At 41.9% G+C, this 22,203-nt stretch overlaps 1 protein-coding gene across 1 annotated transcript in view; it reads right to left on the reverse strand.

Moving 5' to 3' along the window:
* Positions 1-2,856: 2,856 nt before the first annotated feature.
* Positions 2,857-22,203, reverse strand: part of LOC145397265 (uncharacterized) — a 58,687-nt gene continuing 39,340 nt past the window's right edge. The window contains exons 7-9 of the mRNA XM_080270465.1: positions 20,356-20,599; positions 9,309-9,411; positions 2,857-7,230 (exon numbers count right to left, since the gene is read on the reverse strand). Of these exons, the coding sequence (XP_080126591.1) occupies positions 5,345-7,230; positions 9,309-9,411; positions 20,356-20,599 (2,233 nt within the window). The 3' untranslated portion in view covers positions 2,857-5,344. The remainder of the gene's footprint in view (positions 7,231-9,308; positions 9,412-20,355; positions 20,600-22,203) is intronic.

The following is a 22,203-nucleotide window of genomic DNA, read 5'->3' on the forward strand; positions in this document are numbered from 1 at the left end:
CCGATTTTGCCTCTTGTCAGCAAATTCGTTCCAATAGAGATTAACATGTGACGGTATCCAGCAGAACGAAACAAATTTATACTTTGCAGCCAGGCGCCAAAGCCAAGACTGAATCTTCCTTACTATAGGGTGGAATGTGTTAAACTGCTTAATGGCAGTCAAGCTTCCATAGGAGTCTGAGTATATTGTAAATGTCTTGCCCGGCATTGAGTAAGCCTCTTCAAGAGCCTTCTCAATAGCAGTCAGTTCAGCAGTGAGAACAGACGCATTATTAGAAAGCCGTCCAAGACGTACACCCCCTTCATGGACGACAGCACAGCCTACACCAGGAAAGATGGGAGAAATAGGAAGAGAGGAGGACAGGCACAGAAAAACAATGATAAAGGCTAAGGAAGAAGTAGGCAGCACTACATCAAGTGAGTGGATGATGGTCGCCACCACCTACCACAATGGGTTGGTTATATGGTTACTACCCAACATTATAAATTATTTCCAGGCTTATAGGAAAACATAAGGCTTGTCACTCAATGTAAAGCACCTGAAATGGAAAGAAGAGTAATAAAAAGTGACAGGAAAGATGAGAGAAATGGGAATGGAGGGCAGACACAGAAAAAGAATGATAACGGTGAAGGAAGAGGTAGGCAGCGCTACATCAAATGGGTGGATTATGGTTGCCACCAACTACCATGACATAAATCAACATGTGGAATAGTTTCAGAGCTTTGACAGATTCAGTACAGCAATTCGGTTCATAATTTTTTTATTAAAAGATACATTTAGTCATCACATAATTGTGAGTTTACCATACTTAATGGACCCTGAGAGACAACCATAGGTCCCTTCCAACAAAAGAAAACTAATAAAATTATAAAAATTCATTTGAACTTTATCAACATTATGAAGTATAAAAAATAACTTATGGAAAATATTTTTCTTCTTTTGTCATGTCTGCCTAAAACATAAACAAAAAATTCCACCTGGGCTACTGAGTACATTCCTCTAACATCTGAGATGATGCCAAGGTCAGGTACAGGAAGCCCCTGGAACCAACTCATAACACCTTACATATCGTACAAAGAGAACTACAGTACACGACAAAATAGTTTTATCATGATGAACATCTTTTTATTATTTTCTTCCAAAAAAGGCACTGAATAGTCCCAATATTCCCTTAGAGAGCCATCCCTTGGAACTTGTAAATATTTTTACAATAACCATTGACAGACTCACATGCAAGCCTCTCTTCTCGCATGGATAAAATGAAGATTATTATCCTACTTTGTGACCAATGAGATAAAATACAGACAAAACAGCCAACAAACATGAAATGGAGGGTTGCAATCAGTTTGTCTGTATGGCGCCGTATTAGGCTGTAGAAAATCTTGTTGAATGATGGATTACTCTGCAATCTAGACTTTGACAAAGGTAGTTAACATTGTGGCAATGCAGGATTTGGACAATAGCAGATTATGGAAAATATCATTTGTTTCTGATGCATGAAAGAAGACAGCCATTAGAGCAACTTTAGTTCATACAACAGAATGGACATTATTCAGTATATTTCAAAACTGGCCACCAAATTGTTTTTACAAAAAGCACCATTTATTCATCATTAACAGTCTGGCCAAGATTCTGAACACCCAATTGGACAACAACCAAGTTCCATACATTTCTACAGGCTGTCTGCTCTGCCATATCAGCATCTTCCACTCAATCTATAATTTTTATTGTTGCTGTCTGAAATACAGATTCATTAGCAAAATGTAATTACTGAAGCTGATGTTACCTTAATTAAAATTCAGTGAGGAGAATTTTGAGCCTCTTAGTCATAACAAAATATACCTGCAAGGAAAATCAGCTGTATTGCAATTTACAGGGGAAAACTAAGCACTAACACTGCAGACTACCTGCAAATGAGCATAAATCACATGTTTTTACAATGAAACCACATCATACTGAGACATTTACACTGTGCCAATTTTCTCTAAGCACTGCATAGGTACTGGTATATATACATTTTTCTCTTATAAAAAGTTCTTCCCTATACAATATCTGGGTGACAATCTTGATGAAAACAAGAGATTAAAAAAAAAAAAAAGCCTCATTTGTCAAAATGAAAATATAACATTTAAAAACAGTATAATCTCCACTTTATTGGTTAATGAAATGGGATTCCTTGCTTGGAAGGGACATCACTGATATGAAATATTATTTGGAAAAAAAAAGAAGAAAATATAAAGGTAATCTTAACCAAGAGCGATACTAGTTGGTGTTATGGTATGGAAAGCTACCATAGTTATGCCACTAGGTTCAAAGGACTACAGAAACACAGGGGTGGGAGGGGGGGATAAGAAGAAGGGTATTTTGATGATTCAGTATATGTATATAGTTGTACTTTTTTTTATAACACACTCGCAGGGAAGCGTGGCAGAAGCAGCACCTCCACTAACTATCTGGAACTGATGTAAGAGGAACACGAAGGGTGAATGCTGCCTGTGCTGTGTTCTGTGGGCTGCCCAAACATGGAAGAACTAGAAGGGTGGTACTGTAGCTGCCGAGTAAAGCCAGAGCCAGAAAATCAGTACTGCACTGTATCTCAACAGCTGATAACAAAAGAAGACCAGACACTCCAATATCTTCAACTTTTTTAAATACTTAAAAAAAAAGGTCAAACCTTTGTCAGAAGACCTACATAATGATAAATGAAGAAAATATTAATTATTGTTTCAGAAGGCTTAGCACTGCTTATCTGATTTTATGAGCATGCACTGAATCTGAAGTTTCTGAGCACCTGATAATACTGATATCCAAGAATTAAGATGCCATTCAGAAAACTTTTTTTCCTGTATATTTAAACAGAGTAAGGAATCAGAATTTGTCCAAATTCTAATAAAGCACACATAAGCTTGATATGTTCACAATCATAAATACTGTATTAGCTACCATGACAAACATGATAATATTACTGACCTAGCACATGCAGCCTACAGAAGCACCTGGTAAATCAATAAAGTTTACATAATTTCACTCAGTTAATCACTCACTATCTTTTGGCTCACAGATTCTGTCTGTGAATCCACAGCAAGGCAAAGACTATAGTGAAAGATGATCTAATAATTACAAAATTCCTGGCTCTTCCCACTTACCTGTGTACATATATCCATCTAATCTCAAATATACACCTGTATACAGTACAGAAATTATTCTTGCTTGCATCATAAGTACTTTCCCTCCTTACATCATTAGCCCATTCAGTCTGACACTCTCCAAGAAATCTTTTTACATGTTCCTATGATAACTGTTGCATAGTCTTAGACCCCAATATGGAAATGGCTGTTACAGTTACCTGCCACCTTAATATACTGTACTCTCCACTCACTTCTCATAAAACACCCTTGCCATGCTCATATCAGTGTTCTCAAGCATAGATCCAATGTTGACAACATTCAGTTTTGCTGAAAAATTTTTCATACTTAATCATCACCACTGGCTATATTTTTCTCCAAACACTCAAAAAGTAACATTTTTCTTCACACTTCAAACTATACTCTTCATACACAAATTGCATTCCCCTCCCCTCCCATATGAGCTTTATTCTTTACATTTCCTTTAGGGTAGGCATTTTTTTTTCAGTCCACTGCACCTATCCTCTCATTCTAATGTGCATCCAAGTATGAATTTTCACTTCTTATCAAGCATACAACTTGCTTTCTAAATTTAACCCCAGTTTTATCACGCACATTGTGTCACCAGCCTTAGATGTCACCTGCTTTTCCTCCACTAATACAAAATACATTAATCACCAGGTTAAAACAAAGTCTACATAAATAAAGTGTTCCAGCTACCTAACAACATATAAAACATATATATACACATAAATAAGATAAAAAGAGAACTATGTTATGGGATACTAATTGGAGAACCTTTGGCTTGATCACGACCATGTCACATGCCCATATTCATATCAAAACAATATATACAACTGAAATTCATCAGATTCCAAAAAATGCAGTTAAGGCTGTCATTTACTCAGATAATCAGTGCTTGCCCATGACAACAATTTCTTTGTCTAGATTTAGTGATACATCATCTTACATCCCATACACATTATGGAAACTGTCTGGATTTAATGTTAGTGGCAGAAATCAAGAAAAAATCAAGAATATTTTCTTAACGTGTACCTCTGGATCGTTGTATATTATCAATGTGAATGGCTAGCCTATAAATGGCTGCATATAGAAGAGAAAAAAATACAGTATTTCTGTACCGATGATGGAAGCTGAGGAACCATGGGGCATTATGCTCATAACTTGGGGCCAACAGGAACAAGGTACAGCATATCTCCATCTACACAATATTCTGTTTGAAATGCACTATGGGCCACTGTGGGCTACCATGATTAGCCCAGAGCACTTTGTTTATTACAGTATTATTTATTACTTTATACGTCGTGTCAAGGCTGACTTCACTAAACTCCCTGAAAATCTCAACAACCTATGGGACAAGTATTAGTAAGTACATGGCAAAAATATACACACAGTGGAACCAGACTTCATCATACCACCAGCTAACAGTAGAAATATGAGAAAAAAAATCACACATGAGATCACATACTTTGAGAATGACATTTTCTTTATTGTGAGGGAGATGACCATAATTATCCACTTTTTAAGTTACTAAAGGAGTTTATTTATATTAACACCTACTGAAACATAGGTACACCACAGGGTTTATAAGTTATAAAAACTGTCTCTGCTGAAATTAACAATCACATAGGAATATAAATCATGATTTTTACCCTATATTAGGATACCTTCATAATAAGGACTTCGTTTGTGTACACCCGTGCCAAGAGACTTTATAAATCACCTTAAAGCTCTGGCCTTGGTTCCATCAAAGCTCACGCTGACTGATCACGCAGATTCAAACAAAATATATAAAAAATAATACACTCACATAACACAGTCATCACTTCAAACCCTCCATTCTCCTTAACTAGTTCCTCTTTACTGAGCAAATATCATCTGGCTATACACGAAAAAGGCCCAGACGAGTTAATGGATCAAGACTAGATTCAAACATAAAGAGGCAAGGAAGCTGGGGGGGCTGACTTTCATATCACTGTTGTAGATATCAAAGAAACTACCTATGGGTTACATTGTTATCTGGATGTTCACAGTCAACTGCAAAATACCACTGGAAACTGCTTTTAATTTTTAATGTCATTCCTTCTGATGTTCCATATGGAAAATATCCAATCATACTGTACACAGTTCAATATATAAAGAATTCCCCATTACAAATGCTGTCCTAATTCACAGAAAAATATCTTTTTCAAGACGTGTCAATAATAGGTGTGTGAATTTCTTTGCTGAGAGCCAGAATGCCCATAATTCTGCGAGTGGTTGTGGCGGCTGGAGTACTCATGACTGTAGCTTTCACCATAACCATAGAGATGAGAACTGTACTCCCTGGTCTTCTGACTGCTGGTCGTGTCTGCACACGAAGCACCCTCCTCTCCACCTCGTCTCCACTCAACAGTGTTGTTATAGTTCCAGTTCCTGCTGTCGTGGTTGGCAGGCTGTGAAGTGAATCGTTTTTCTTGCTCTCCTTGGCTGTAAGGCTGTGCATAGGTCAACCAGTGGGAGTTGGAGCTGTAGCGGTCATTCTTGTCGCTTCGCTCGTCACTTCGTTCTCGCCGCCTCTTTTTACCACCTTTCTCCTCTGTTTGTTTTTTGAATCTCTTGTCTTTCAGCACATCTTGGAGTACAACTTTTACCTCCTTCAAACTGTTATGTCCTTCCTCATCCCCCTCATCTTTTTCTTCTTCTTCTTCCTCCTCCTCCTCATTATTAAAGCTTCCAAGCACTCTATCATCCATATCCTCATCATCATCCTCTTCCTCCTTATTCTGTTCCACACGATATTCCCGGGTTCTTTCTTCACCTACACTGTAATAAGCACCTGAACCCTCTTGTTTCTTAAGGGTAAGTTTGAGACCCATACCCCTATCCTCTGTCCTAATCCTAAGGGGTGGTACTAAAGCTCTCTCTTCACTTTTTAACTTTATTTTCAATTTTTTCGGGGGACGGTCTTCTTTTTCTCGATCCCTACCCCTCTCTTTCACTTTAGTCCTGTCTGATTTTTTCCGTTCTTTCTCTGTTCGCTCTTTCTTCTTTTCTTTTTCTGTCCTTTCACTCACTAATTTTATGGGTGAATAGAGGAGAGGTGGACCATGCACAATAGGTGGATACACTAATGGTTTTGGAACATTTCCTGGCACTCTGAACACTTCTGGTGAGGGAGACTTAGGGGGTTGAGACACATCTTCACTGCAGTTTTCTGTAGATTTATTTGCATTTTCCACAGCTACTGGGTCGCCACCAGCTGGGCTGTTATTCTGACTGGTTGAGGTGGCTTCAGTATCACAAATTACCAGTTCCTCTTCCTCTTGTTCAGATTCCTTCTTTTCCTCCTCCTCCTCCTCTTGCATGTCCAAACCGTCCACATCAATTCTTCGTTTGTTGCTATAATTAAGTTTGCTGACCTGTGGTGACTGCTGATTTTCCTCTGCAACATGAATTTCACTTTTGGTGGTACAACAGTTTAGTTTGGGAACTGAGGAATCTTCCTGGGTTTTCTCTGTCTCATTGCATTTTTCCTCTTTTTGCACTCTTTCCTCTTCTGCCACTTCTTCATCTTCTTCAACCATGTGTATATGGAGGCGAGTTTCACCTTCCTGACTGTCCTCAAATTCGGGCAGTTCATCTTCATTGAGCATTTTTAAATTTCCTATGCCATCTCCATCAGTTTCTTCCACCTCATCCTTTTCTCTACTGCTATGATCCTCTTTCTCTTCCTTCATCACACACTTACCTTCCTCTTCTTCAACCACTAGCTCCTCTTCTTCAGCATCAACTTCCTCTTTCTTCACCTCTACTTTTGAGTTTTTATTTCCTTCTTTCCCATCCTCTTCTTGAATTCCACTTCCTTCCCTGACGTTATCTTGTTCCTCGTCCTCCTCTGCCGCCTCCTCCTCCTCCTCCCCCTCTTCCCATTCTTTGTCTATGCCTTCCTCCTTCAGTTTCAGCCTCCCCGCACCTTTCCTCCATGGTTCAAACTTGTATATTTTTTGGCTCTCCCACTCAAGCTCCCACGGGTAAATAGTCTCTGGGGTGAGAGCAGCAGGGGGGACTGGGCGGGATGGAGGGAGACGAGACAGTTCAATTGCTGTAATGAAATAACACAGTTATGAAGGATAATTAAACATAGTAGTGAGATTTAATATTGTATATGTATTGCTATGTCCCTAAAACCAAAAAGCCTACACTATAAACCTTAAAGCAAAGCTGTGTTCCTATTAATCATGTACATTACAGGATATTACATTATCATTACCCTACCTCTCAAGCTGTATAAGACATTCCTACACCTCTGACAGTATACCATAGAACTCCATATTAGGAAACCTACAGTCATCTCTTGATGTCAAACCATAAAATGTGAATGTACTGTGTTACCCAGCCTGTGACTTATACCACCTGGCCATGGGAGATTTGTTAATAATCTTCAGTACCAAATTACACATTAAAAATATATGAAATAATAAAATATGATAAAAAATAAACTGATGGTTAGTTTCCTTGAACCTAAGTGAAAATATATTTCTTCAAAGAAAGTTTTCAGTTGTTGCATTTCCTGAGCAAAGTTACATGGATGTTGCTGACAAGCCAACATCTATGTAAAATGTTCCCAGACCTAAAATTTACATCAAGATCTGTAAATTACAGTAAGGAAAACTCAAAGGATACCTTGGTACAATGGATATATCCCATTATGGGTAAGAGTCATCCATCCATCCATCCTCCAATCCTACGTCGCCCAATGAGGAGCATAGGAACCTGGGGCTAGGCAAGTTGGTCCTGACATTTAAGATGAGAGTGACCTGCCTCATTCATCCCTGAGTGGCATTACATGAGTAATAAACCCCAACCACCCCCTGGAATAAACCTACATAGGCTCAATCTGATTGGAGCACCTTAATCACCCACGAAACCACCAGGCACCATAATTTGGTTATATGATTACCACTCAGCGTAGTACATGGTTTCCTGGTGTACAGGAAACAATTTGGCTTGTCACTCTGTGTGAGTCACTCACAAGCAGAAAGAAGAGGAAAGAATGAAGGAAAGAAAGACAGAAGAGGGATTCTAAAGTCATCTGTAGGCAAAAGGAAGAGGAAAGAAAGACAGAAGAGGAAGGAAAGAAGAGAGGAAAAGGCAGACATGCAAAGCAGCACTACACTGAGTGGATGGTAAGCACCCCCACCTACCACATACACACCATTATGATTCATCATGCTTATTTTCAAGACATAAAGAGGAGCTATCAAACAAGTAGAGTACTGAACGAGAGTAGTAGTACACTGTAGTGGTTGTTGCCTGAAGTTCATCTGAATGTAAACCCTGTGAACTGCAGACTCAAGCTGCCCCTCTCCTGCAATACACCAACTTCCTTTGGAAGAATAGACAGGTAGACAAGTGATGTTTGTATATCCATGGAGCTCCTTAATCCAGGTACCACAACATAATGACATCCCTCTCCAGCACCAACAAGAACATTAATGCCTTGTTAAAAGTTATCCTTTTTATTTTATTTATTTATCTTATTTTATTTTTTTTTTATTTTTTTTTTTTTGTTAAAATCATTGTAAATTATAGAAAAACTACCTTGTGATGTTTCCATGCTACTTATAAATCTGATTTTCTAGTTTCCCCAATTTACAATACTGGCTGTATGGGAAAAGCTGTAATATTTTGGGACCAGACTTCTAATGAGGACTACCTGTAACCATCCATCCATCCATCATCCAATCCTATGCTGCCCCATAAGGAGTGTAGAAGCCCAGGGCTAGGCAGGTTGGTCCTGACATTTAAGATGGGAGTGACCAGCCTCACTCATCCCTCAGTGGCATTATGTGAGCAATAAACACCAACTACCCCTTAGATATAAACCTACACAGGCTCAATGAAAGTGACAAGGTACGTGTATCAACAGTGTCAATGATCTAGAAGTACTGTATATACATTATGCTTGCTGATTTTACCCACAGTACTCAGGGTGCTGGAGAGGGCCACCTACTACTTCCCTATGTCCTGGAAGGAGGAGGATGGGCTGCATGGGAAGGACAACTTAAGCCTGCAGTTCCCTGGGTTCACATTTCTGATGAGCCTGGGGATACACCAATGACAACTGTTCTAAAATCCAGATGTCCTTGGGGCCACAACATCACCAACAACTGTACTTACTTTTGCCACTTTGGATGTCACTCTTCTCCTTCTCTAAATTAGTTTTATCCTCTTGTAAAAAGAGACGGTACAGCATCACAGTTTCCGATGATGGGTGGCGACGCTGAAATGAATTACAATGTTAATTATTTGTCATTATCATCATCATAAGCATCACCATCCTGACCTCCTTTTCCCACCTAAGGATTGGGTGAAGTAAGATTAAAAAATAAAAAGAGAATGCACAAAAGAAAGAGAACTACCCACACCATGCCCAGAGAAATGAGGCAGACATTCATTCACCCACCACTTACAAGCCCAGAATTCACCCGCCATTCAAGTGCCCCGAATTCGTCCACCACTCAAGTGCCCGGAATTCACCCACCAATCAAGTGCCCGGAATTCACCCACCACTCAAGTGCCCAGAATTCACCCACCACTCAAGTGCCCAGAATTCACCCACCAATCAAGTGCCCAGAATTCACTCACCAATCAAGCGCACCGAATTCTATAGCCGTGTCACAAGTCTAACCATATGCACAAAAATGTTGTTACTTTTCTCAACACATGAACTTCACATTACTTTGATTTCGTATACAGAATTTCAATCATAATCATCATCATCATCATCATCATCCAGACCTCCTCTCCCACCCTAGTGCGGGGTGAGGAGTAGCAACGTCCTGACAATCAAAGTTTCCCCAATTCAATGGACCATGCTCCCATTCATTCATCATTCAAGGCCATGGAATCCTGGCTCCATCTGACAGGCTCCCCCCAAAATATGCCTCGTTCTGTAGCTTCACATATACCTATCTGATGGAGTCAATCCTAACACTGTCACATGAAAAAGGAGTGCCACATCCCTGGTTATGCACTTCTCTGCACAAAATTCATCCAGCCAGCTCGGTCTCTTGTCAGTCCCTTTGCTTCATCAACTCCCATACTTCTTCCTCACACACTCATCCATGATATCCTTCCTCGTACTTCTTGGCCTACCTAGCCTCCTCCCTCTTTCAAATTTGCTCAGATATACCTTTTTCACCACTCTATTGTCATCCGTTCTCTCCACATGACCATACCATTTCAGTATACTCTCTTTGATTCTGGTGTCCACAGACTTCCTCACTCCACATCTTTCACAAATCACAGTGTTCCATATCCTATCCACTCTCCGTACTCCACATACATTCCTCAGCAGTCCCATCTCCACTGCACTTACTCCTGATCTTTCATTTCATGCCACACCATAGTCTCGCATCCATATGTTAAAGGTGGCATTAACACTCCTTCATGTAAGACTCGCACAGCTGCAACACTCAAGCCCCTGTTTCTAATCAAGGCGTTCATAGCACCAGCTACTTTCCTTCCTTGTGTCACTCTACTTTCCACTTCTTTTGCACATTTTCCTCTCTCTTCTACCACTGTACCCAGGTATTTGAACTCTCCCACCAATTACAGTCTCCCTTCATTTACTGTAACATAACACTGGGAGCTACCTTCTCTATCAATAACCATCACTTCACTCTTTTCTACATTTACTCTCTAGGCACAAAGCTCACAGACATCTACAAAACTCTGCACTAGTCTACCAAGCTCTTGTCCAGCATTTTTGCAAGTAGCACTTCATCATCAGCATATCACATATTTGGGATATTCCATCCATCACCATTCATTACCAATGCCACCCCTCTCTCCATTATTTGTGTTTTTACTTCTCTCATCACCATTTCCATATATATATATATTGAACAACCATGGGGACATCACACAATCTTGTCGCACAGCCTCATTGATCTTTTTTTTTCTTTCTTTCTTTTTTTTTTCTTTTTCTTTTTAATGTGAGGAAGAAGGAACCAAAGGCCATGAGCCCACAGTAACAGTTCCCTCCAAGAAAAAAACAAAATATAATAGAGAGCCAAATTCAAGATTCGATCATTTTGAGATGCCTGGACACACTGCGTTTGAAAGACTGGAGATCATAGGCAGCAGGAAATACAGACAGAGGGAGACAGTTCCAGAGTTGACCTGTTGCATAAATGAAAGACTGGGAGTAACGGTTAACTCTTGCATTAGAGAGTTGGACAGAAAAGGGGTGAGAGTTTGCTGCCAGACGGGTGCTACGCGCCCATCGTAGAGGTGGAGGAATGCAAGCAGACAGTTCAGAGGAGCAGTGACCATTAAAGTAGTGATAGAAAAGAGATAAAGATGCAACAGTGTGGCGAAGAGACAGAGGTTGAAGGGAGTCAGTAAGAGGAGGAGAGTTAATGAGACGAAAAGCCTTTGATTCCACCCTATTGAGAAGAGCTGTATGTGGGGAGCCTCCCCACACATGAGAGTTGTACTCCACACAGGGGTAGATAAAACCCCTGTATAGAGTCAACAATTGCGCAGGGGTAAAGAAAGAGTGGAGTCGGCTTAGCACACCCAACCTCTTGGAAGCAGATTTTACAAGAGATGTAATATGATCTTTCCAAGATAAGCCCCGAGTAAATGAAACCCCAAGCATGTTCAAGGATGATGCAGGATTAAGCTGAATATTATTAAACATTAGTGGGTATACCTGTGGAAGATTTTGTCGGGTTGATAGGTGTAAGAACTGAATCTTAGATGCATTAAAAACAACCATATTATTTTTACCCCAGTCAGAGATACGAGCCATGTCAGACATTAGGTGTGCCATAGCCTCATCCCTTGTTTGTTGAAGTAACTGCTGAGATGGGTGTTGCGGGAACCGAATGGAAAGGTGAAGGGTGGAGTCATCAGCGTATGAGTGGATAGGGTTAGATGTACAGCTTAGAAGATCATTGATGAATAAAAGGAAGAGAGTTGGTGATAGGACAGAGCCCTGAGGAACACCACTGTTGATAGATCTAGGAGAAGAACGATAGCCGTCTACAACAGCGGCTATAGAACGACCAAAAAGGAAGCTAGCGTTGAAGGCACAGATAGAAGGATAGAAACCGTAGGAGGGCAGTTTGGAAATTAAAGATTTATGCCAGACTCGATCGAAAGCCTTTGAGATGTCAAGTGCAATGGAAAAGCTTTCGCCAAAGTCCCGAAAGGAGGATGACCAGGAGTCTGAAAGGTAGGTGAGAAGATCGCCAGTGGAGCGTCCCTGACGGAACCCGTACTGATGATCAGAAAGAAGGTTGTGATAGGAAAGATGCCTTAAAATTTTTCTATTGAGAATTGACTCGAAAACTTTTGAAATACCGAACGTTAAAGCAACTGGACGATAGTTGGAGGGTTGGAAGTGGTCACCCTTCTTTGGGACTGGCTGAATGAAAGCAAACTTCCAGCAAGAAGGAAAGGTACAAGTTGACAGACAAAGGTGAAAGAGTTTGCCTAGGCAGGGTGTAAGCACAGAAGCACAGTTCATGAGAACAACAGGAGGGACCCCATCAGGCCCATATGCCTTGTTAGTAGTGAGGCCAGTGATGGCAGAAAATACATCACCTGAAGAAATTTTAATGTCAGCCATGAGGAAGTCTGAAGGGGGAAGTGATGGAGGAACAGCACCGGAATCGTCTAAGGTGGAATTGGAGGAGAAAGTCTGTGCGAAGAGATCTGCTTTATCAGTAGAAGAAATAGCTACAGAACCATCAGAGTAGAAAAGAGGAGGGAAGGATGATGAGGTAAAGTTGTTAGAAAGGTTTTTGGCAAGGTGCCAGAAGGAGCAGGAAGAATTCGAGTTGGAGAGTTGAGAGCATTTAGTACGGATGAAATTATTTTTAGCAGAGCGAAGAACAGACTTAGCACAATTCCGGGCAGAAACATAAAGATGATGTGATTCAGGGGTGGGTTGGCTCCGGTACCTTTTGTAGGCCCTCTCCTTGTTGCGGACAGCATTAGAACAAGTGTGATTAAACCAAGGCTTTCTTGCGTTAGTCAAAGGATTTGAGAATGGAATGTATGCTTCCATGCCCGAGAGAATAACCCCCGTAATGAGCAAGGCACACTCAGATGGCTCACGGCCATGGAAGCAATAATCATTCCAGGGAAAATCAAAGAAGTACTGCCTGAGGGACTCCCATTCCGCGGCTCCAAAATGCCACAGACGACGTTTCCCTGGAGGGTCCACAGGCCGTACCGGAGTGATAGGACAGGTTAAGGTGATAAGGTTGTGATCGGAGGAGCCCAACGGAGAGAAAAGATTAACAGAGTAAGCAGAAGGATTAGTTGTGAAGAAGAGGTCAAGTATGTTGGAGCTCTCTCCAAGGCAGTCAGGGATACGGGTAGGGTGCTGTACAAGCTGCTCTAGATCATTAAGGATAGAAAAGATGTAGGCTTGTTCACCAGGTGGATTAGTGAAAGGAGAGGAGAGCCAAAGGTGGTGGTGAACATTGAAATCTCCTAGAATGGAGGTTTCAGAGAAAGGAGAGATGGGTAGAATGTGTTCCATCGTAGAAGTAAGATAGTCGAAAAATTTTTGATAGTCAGTAGAATTAAGGGATAAGTAAACAGCACAGATATATTTAGTCAGAGAATGACAGGAAAGCCGAAGCCAGAGTATAGAGAATTCAGAAGAATCAAGTTCAGGAACATGAGAGCAAGATAAGTCATTGCGTATATATACACAACAGCCACCTTTGGCTTTGAAATGAGTATAGAGAAAGTAGGAGGATACAGAAAAGGGTTTGCTGTCAGTTGCCTCAGACAGCTGAGTCTCAGTTAGAAAAAGAAGGTGAGGTTTAGAGGAGAGGTGGTGCTCAACAGAGCGAAAGTTAGAGGAAAGGCCGCGAATGTTGCAGAAATGAAGAAGAAGAGAGTCAGACAGTGGTTCCAGGCACCTCGAGTCATCACCGGGAGAGGGGCGGATGGTGGGGTCATTTATGGTCCCCCCCCTGGGGACTCCGAGGCTTGGTGATGAATTTTGGAAAAGGAAGTGTAGTGTGTACTGTGCATGTAGTTTGGTGTAGATAGAGAAATTTGTACTGGAGAGGATGCTGGCCTACTCTCTGTGTAACTGAGACACTGAAAAAGTTCAGCAAAGGGGGATGGTCAGGAACTAGTCCTGAGGGCTGATGAAACGGGAGCACCAGCACTCCCTGCCATCAGCTTTCCATCCACCTCGGGAGTACTGCCCTGCTCAACTGGTGCTACAGTCTACTCCACCAATCACTTACACACATGCCTCACTACCATCATAAAAACTCTTGAGAGCACCTAGCAGCTTACCACCTACACCGTACAAGCGCAGACCCTTCCACAATCCTTCTCTATTTACTTTGTTGTATGCTTTTTTCAGATCCATAAATGCCACAAAATAAGGTGCTTCTCACATGCCTTCTCCATCATCTGTCTTCCTGCAAATATGTGATCCACACATTCTCTGCCAGTCCTAAAGCCACCCTGTTCATCACTCACTAGGACTTCTGAGCTCTCTCTTACTTTATAATAATTCTTCCATATACCTTCCCTACCGCACTCAATTGACTTATGCCATAATAATTCTTGCACTCACTTTGCTCACCTTTACTTTTGAACAGGGGTACAATCACTGCCTTCTTCCACTCTACTGGTACAGTGTCACTCATCCATACCTTCTTACATATCTCCAACAAGCACTTCATTCTGCTCTCTCCATTACACTTAATCATCTCTGCATAAACCTCATCAACCCCAGCTGCTTTCCCATTTTTCAGCAACTACACAGCATTCTTCACCTCTGCAAGTGTCATGTTTTCTGGCACTGAATTCCTTCTCTGTACACCCCCAAAACCAATCATGTTAACAGTCGCTTTGCTCTCACCATTCCCATTCATCAGACTTTCAAAATATTCTTTCCATCTGGTCCGTACTTAATCCCCATGGGTTAATAATCTACCACTTTCATCCTTCACACTTTCAAACTTACTTCCACGGTCACTTTTACACTTCTGCATCTCTCCAGGATAACTTCCTATTTTCAGAGTAATTTGCATTCATTTTCTTCCTAGACCATCATTTACCTCTTTCTTTTTCCTCTTCACTAGTCTCTTATGTGCTTCATGATCTCAATTTATTATTTCTTATTTCAACTGAACCCCTGTCCTGTATCCAATCTAGCCACTTCTTCCTCTTCTCCTCCACTGCTGTCTTAACCTCTTCATCCTACCACGCCATACTTTCTTCTTTGTTGTTACTCTTGCCACACCACATACCACTTTAGCATTCCTAACTAAGCAATCCCTATATACATTCCACAAGCTGTCCAGACCCATTTCATTACAATTCACTGATTCTAACTCCTCCCTTAGTTTGGCCCTGTATTCATCTGCCATTTCTTTGATTCTCAGCTTCTCGACTTTCAGTCTTTCTCCCTGACAGCTCCTCTCCCTCCTGGTCCACCTCACTCCTTTCAGCTTGATCTTGCATACCACAATCATATGATCTGACAAACCTCCACATCTTCCTTTCACTCCCCTCGTATCAGCAACACTACCCAGCACTGATTTCTCTACGGGCACATAATCAATCAGGCTCCTTTCAACATCCTCTCCATTCCTTCTATACCACATATATTTATGTGCATCTTTGTGTTTAAAGTAGGAATCACAAATGCACAACCTCCTTTCCTGACACATGTCCTTCAGTCGCTTGCCAGTTTCATTCTCTCCTGGGATTCCAATAGTACCCATTTTATCATTCACACGACCAGTGCCTACTCTACCATTCATATCGCCCATTACAATTACTTTATAACTCATGGGCATTTCTCCTACTCCTTAATCCAGCTCACCCCAAAACCTGTCTTTCTCTGTCTCAATCCTGTCCTAACATGGTGCATACACTACAATCACTGCCACTTTCACCTTCTCAAACTTGAATTTCATGTACATACATCTCGAGCTGACATAAATGTAATCTCTCATTCCACTCTGCCACAGTTCATTCATCAACAAAGCAACTCCTTCCTTGCATCTTCCTTGCCCATTCATGCCCAACCTTACACCCTCCCACTCCTCCATTTCACAGCCTTTCATCTTAGTTTCATACAGTGTCTTGAACACATTCACCTCTTCCACCCTCTTACTCTCCTCATTCACACTTCTCACATTCCACATGGCCATGCAAATCTGCCCACTTGGTAGTGGCCCTGGGCAGGTACTGGGCCCTCCGAGGCTCTCCAAAATCTATCCATCTATCTACTGCCAGAAGCCATAATCCCGTAAGGAGTGGCTATTTGAATTTTAGTTATTTGTTTTACGGGAAGGGGCACTAACCCTACACCAACGCACTTGTTGACACATAGGGAGCACGTATGGTTTGATTATATGGTTACCACCCAGCACTGTAAAGAGTTTCTTGGCTTACAGGAAACCATTTGGCTTGTCACTCAATGTAAAGCCAACTGTAAAGGAAAGAAAAGCAATAAGAAGTGACAGGAAAGATGGGAGAAATAGGAAGAGGGAAGGGCACACAGAGAAAAAGAATGATAAAGGCTAAGGAAGAAGCAGGCAGCACTATATCAAGTGAGTGGATGATGATCACCACCACCTACTACTAAGCCATAATTTAGTGATTTTAGATAGGAGTATTTACGGCGCTCCAATCGGATTGAGCCGGTGAAGGTTTATATCCAAGGGGAGAGTGGGGTTTATTGCTTACGTAACGCCACTCAGGGATGAGTGAGGCTGGTCACTCTCACCTGAAACGTCAGGACCAACTTGCCTAGCCCTGGGCTCCTATGCTCCTCGTGGGGCAACGTAGGATTGGATGATGGATGGATGGATAGACAGGGGTATCTGGGGGACACTTAACCCTGCCAGCAACCCCGGTAATGTGGTTAGCACCCTGTGTAGTAAATGGCTTCCTGGGTGCAGGAACCATCTGGCTTGTCACTCAGTCTAAAGACCATAAGGCAACACTACACTGAATGAGTGGATATCTAATTACTGTATTTATATAGGCTCCAACATGCTTGCATTGGGTTGGCCTTGGTCACCTAATGATGTCTCTCCACGCTGCTCGATCTCTGGCAGCCTCCCGAATCAGTCCCTTATCATACATTTCTTCTTCTTCTTCTTCAACCACTTAACCTTTTACTAATACTACAGAGACTTATATTTTACTGCTTAAGAGACTCCTCAAATTTTGGAGATTTAAAAACACTCTTCAATACACCTCCACCCAACAAGATATGGAGTCTCTTCTATGCTGCACAATCTCTGGAGAACCAAAGGAATCCTAAAAACAGTCTACATACAGTTCATGAGAATGACAATGAATTACAGTAAATGATCCCAAAACGGACCCACATCTTAAGAGCCACAAACATGGAAATTATTAAAAATAAACAAAAACAAAATAAAGCCTTAGTAATGATGACATGATGAACAAAGACCACAAGTACAAATCACTTACAATAAGAGATACAGTACACTCACTATTTTCACGATATATACTCCCACAAAATTTCGTTTCGTGATGGCAAGGGAATGTTTTTTTCCTTGGAGTCTCGTGATTTTCCTATGATTTTCACGAGCCCCTGGATCTCCGCAGTCACTTGTTTTGAACCGACCATTGAGATGTTGGAAACAGACAAACAAGTCAGTGACAACAAAGTTCAGGATGAACCCTTACCTGTCCCACCAGGTAAGCCAACATCTCGCCAAATCACAGCCTTGCTGGCAACCACTGCTCATTTGAAAGAGCAGATTGAGGAATGTGATGGGAGGCCAGAGATCAGGGACACCTTCCTCCCGATGGTGGATGGACTTCTGGCTAATTACAAGGACCTTTTACTCTGATAACATCATTCCTGTCCTCTTGTATTCAACAAGCCCAGGCTTTGGAGAACATACAGGCTGAGGAGGACAACAGTGCTGTGGACGAGGACATTGATGACATTGGGGAACTTAATGAGCTCCCACTGGATTTTGAGGGCTTTGATGTTGAAGCATCGGGAAGTAGTGGTGTGGGGGACTCAACAGTGGTGGCGGGGAGCAGTGAGGGGGCAGGTGGTAACTAACCACTGCTCCCAGCCTCGGAACTCATCTTCAAGCCCCATCAAGCAGTTCAACCTAAGTGTCAATGTTAGTAAATTCTTTCTTCATAAAATATATCTGATTAACTGTATGTAATTTATAGTAGGGGTACTGTGTCATTAATGGGAAGCTAAGGGGGAATGAGGTGGCTGACCCCGGAACCAATAACCACTTATAACGTGTGAAGTATTTGCACGAATTTCACGCGTTTGACTCTCGCGCCGCCATTGCGGTACCAATTAGGCACGAAAATAGTGAGTGTACTGTAAAGTATTCCCAATCAAAGGACCTTAAGAATATGAGACGTGCAAAACTTACTGCAACAGTTAAAAAACCACCCACCCAATGTACAGCAACTACAGTACAGTATGTTGCATTACTCCGCTCCCCCACCAACAACTCCCAATACTACACAGAATGCCTCAGTGATATCCTTCCTCCTCCTGACAATACTTCTTTTCATAACCACCACAGACATCATAACCTTCAGCTAAACAGCATCCTTCATGAACCATCGCCAGATATCCACCCCACCTAAATTACCCTGTCAAGAGAGACACCTGCGCATCTAACAAGACTTTAATGCAGCCATAAACCTTCCTTGCTTCAGTACCAACACAACATAACTCCAACATCTTACACTGTCCTCACTACAATGCAGCCCTCAAACCACAACTCCTTCACTCACCTCATGCATGGCACACCTCAATATCACAACACTGACAATCTTTCAACATAACCTCAACAAATGATCTCTGGGAGTGCCCAGTCAAATTGGCTGGTTTCCTACAATCCCCTGGGTTTATGACTCAATGAACCTGGGGCCGCACCAACAACAACTGCAACAATTGTGCTGACATAGTATCAACAGGCCAGCTAACACTGAGTGTTGGTCATTTTTTTTTTTTTTTTATGTGTAAGACTCTGGGCATAGGCTTCTCAGCCTGCTCCCAAGGCCCAGTAGTCCTCGTACATACCACACACCTCTACATGTGACCACTTCAGTGATAACACCCACTATCCATATTGAATACTGTACAGGCTAGGGCTGTCTCATACAGGACTGGTGTATTGGTATTAGAGGGGGTATTTTTACATGTCGGCGGGTCTTCTGGTAGATCAGTAAAGTCTGTTTTTATTAAATTCAAATCCTTAAACTGTTCCCTGCCCAAGCGGGGATTTGAACTTGGGTCCGGCAGGACTGCAGGCCACCTCTCTACTAACTGAGCTACTGCTTCCCCCATGGGAGTAAATGCAGAGCAAACAATTTAAACAAAACCTTACTGACTTTCCTACCCAGTCTCCAGCTCAGTTCTGTGTGGGCCTAGTAACAGAGAGCTGGTCATCAACACAAAGTGTCGTCATATGGATGATCAACTAATACAGTAAAAATATTTTAGGCTAAGACCTTTGACTTTTTCAGTAATGAGTCTCACTCTCTCCTAAGCTTTTGGAAAGCAAATGTTCAATCCTATTAATCATTCTGGTTAATGACTAACCTCTTCCTTGAGAACAAACTTCAACTTCACCTACCATCCACTTATCCATCCATCATCCAATCCTATGTTGCCCCATGAGGTGTGTAAGAGCCCAGGGCTTGGCAAGTTGGTCCTGACACTTAAGATAAAAGTGACCAGCCTCACTCATCCCTGTGTGGCACTATTTGAGAAATAAACCCCAACCACCCCTTGGATATAAACCTGCACCAGCTCAACCCGAATGGAGCGCAGAAATTACTCACCAAATCACCAGGGGCCATAATTTGGTTATATGGTTACTACCCAGTGTAGTAAATGGTTTCCTGTACACCAGGAAACCATCTGGCTTGTCACTCAGTGCAGAGTCATTCACAGGCAGAAGGAAGAGGAAAGAATGAAGTCAAGAAAGATGGAGGAGGCAATGTAAAGTCACCTATGGGGGCAAGAAAGAGGAAAGAATGAAATCAAGAAAGACAGAATAGGAAGGAAGGAAGAGAGGAAAGAGCAGACACCCAAAGCAGCAATACATTGAGTGAGTGAATGGTGAGTGCCCCCACCTAAAGTATCCTGTCCTGGGTGCCTCAAATTATGCATAACTGGAATGGTAGATGATCTAACCATGCTTTCCTTTACGAGTAGAGACTGGTACTTGTACTTCATGTTGCTGAACTTCTTGAGTAGTGATTCTGCCTGCAGTTCCAGCTGAGCGTTGGATTCAGCCAACTCCCGGGGTGTGGAAGGTGGTTCGTTGAACACGTGGTATCGAATCAGCCGCTTGCAAGCATCAATCTTGTTCTTGAAAGGCGTGCGATAGTCAGGGTTAAGTGCTCCATTCTGGTCAGTCTTCAGCTGATGTTCAAATCTGGGACACAAGAGTGAATAGGATACAGAAATTAAGATGCTGCTACATTCATTCATTCATCATCTAATCCAGTGTTGCCCCATGAGAAGCTACAAATTAAACTACAGTATTATGAAATTTGTTGTGAATATTTTCTTCAGTAAGAATTAGGGTAAAGACGGAATATGATGATGATGATGATGGTGATAATGGCAACAACAATGATGATGACAGTGTAATTTTATTTGTATACATAAATTCACTGGCGAATATATTACAGTGGAGCCCTGTGGTTAGTGACATCTTCGTTCGTTGTTTCATGGCCGACATTGGCCTGCAAATATAGTACCACATTCCCAAAAGCCAGGTTTCGCGTGAAAACCCCTCCGTTCACGGCAATACAAACATAAAACCTGCTCAAGGATAAGGAGTTTTGTGGGTTTGTGCAGGAACAGCAGACAGAAGAGATGCAGTAGACTATGGATGTGGTGCGTGGAGAGGCAGAGGCAGCAGAGGCAGAGGAGGGAGGAGGTGCCAGAGGTGACATGGTGCAGCAGCCTCACCATGTGTCTCGGAATTTACACCCCCATTCCTACCATTATGCACCTTCCTCCAGCCTTCCCAGTGAGTTTCCTTGTCTATAATGTACTTTGTGTTAATACTAGTTTTTTTTCAGGTGTGATCAGTAAATTTTACAATGCATAAATGGGTTGTAATGGGAGCTGGTAGGAGCCCAGAAGCAATTAGCCTGATTCCCAAAGGATCAATGCCCCAACGTGTGTGGTTTCATGGTTCGCGGTACTTTTCATGCAACCAATTAGGCGTGAAACGCAGCCTCCACTGAATGATCGTTCTCTCTATATGTTCTGCTGTTCACTTTCAATACATCATCATCATCATCATCCAGACCTCCTTTCCCACCCTAGGGCAGGGTGAGGAATAGCAACATCCAGACAGCCCAAGCTTCCCCAATTCAATGGGCCACACTTCCATTCACTCATCATTCAAGCCAGTGCCGGGCAGGTGCGCAAAGCGCAACTGCGCACCCTTGCACTCTGGTGATATCGTTTGCGCATTGCACACCGCACGAGACCATGCGCAATTTTGCGCTTGTGCACCTGCCTTGCGCACCTGCCCTGTGGATTGCGCACTGCGCAATCCAAGGGACTCATGGTCTTCCAGGGAACACGTGGTCTTGGGAGCTTCCCGCATGGCTGGACAATGGATGGGGGAGGCTGGGGTGGGTCGCTAGGGTGGGTTGGTGGGGGGAGGTGGGAGGGAAGGGGGTAGTAGCATTTCTTAATATGCTTCAACAGAGATAATGTATTTTTAATATTTTTTAAATTATTATTAGTAGTAAGTAATAATAAATATATATTATTCATAAGATTAGCATATGCAATTCCTTACAAAAACCATTAAAACATATTATTTAAATCAAATATCTACAGCCTAATAATTTATTAGGCTGTGGATATTTGATTTAAATACTCTGTTTTCATGATTTTTTATTTTTTGTAATGAATTACATATCCTATTGTATATCTATATTGAATTATTAAATAATTTGTCTTGACAAGACGAGAGAGAGAGAGAGAGAGAGAGAGAGATAAAAAGCATAACTC

Source organism: Coenobita brevimanus, chromosome 5 (assembly GCF_032717465.1).
Source record: "Coenobita brevimanus isolate Jiangsu-jjx chromosome 5, ASM3271746v2, whole genome shotgun sequence".
In the NCBI taxonomy this organism is placed as follows: domain Eukaryota; kingdom Metazoa; phylum Arthropoda; class Malacostraca; order Decapoda; family Coenobitidae; genus Coenobita; species Coenobita brevimanus.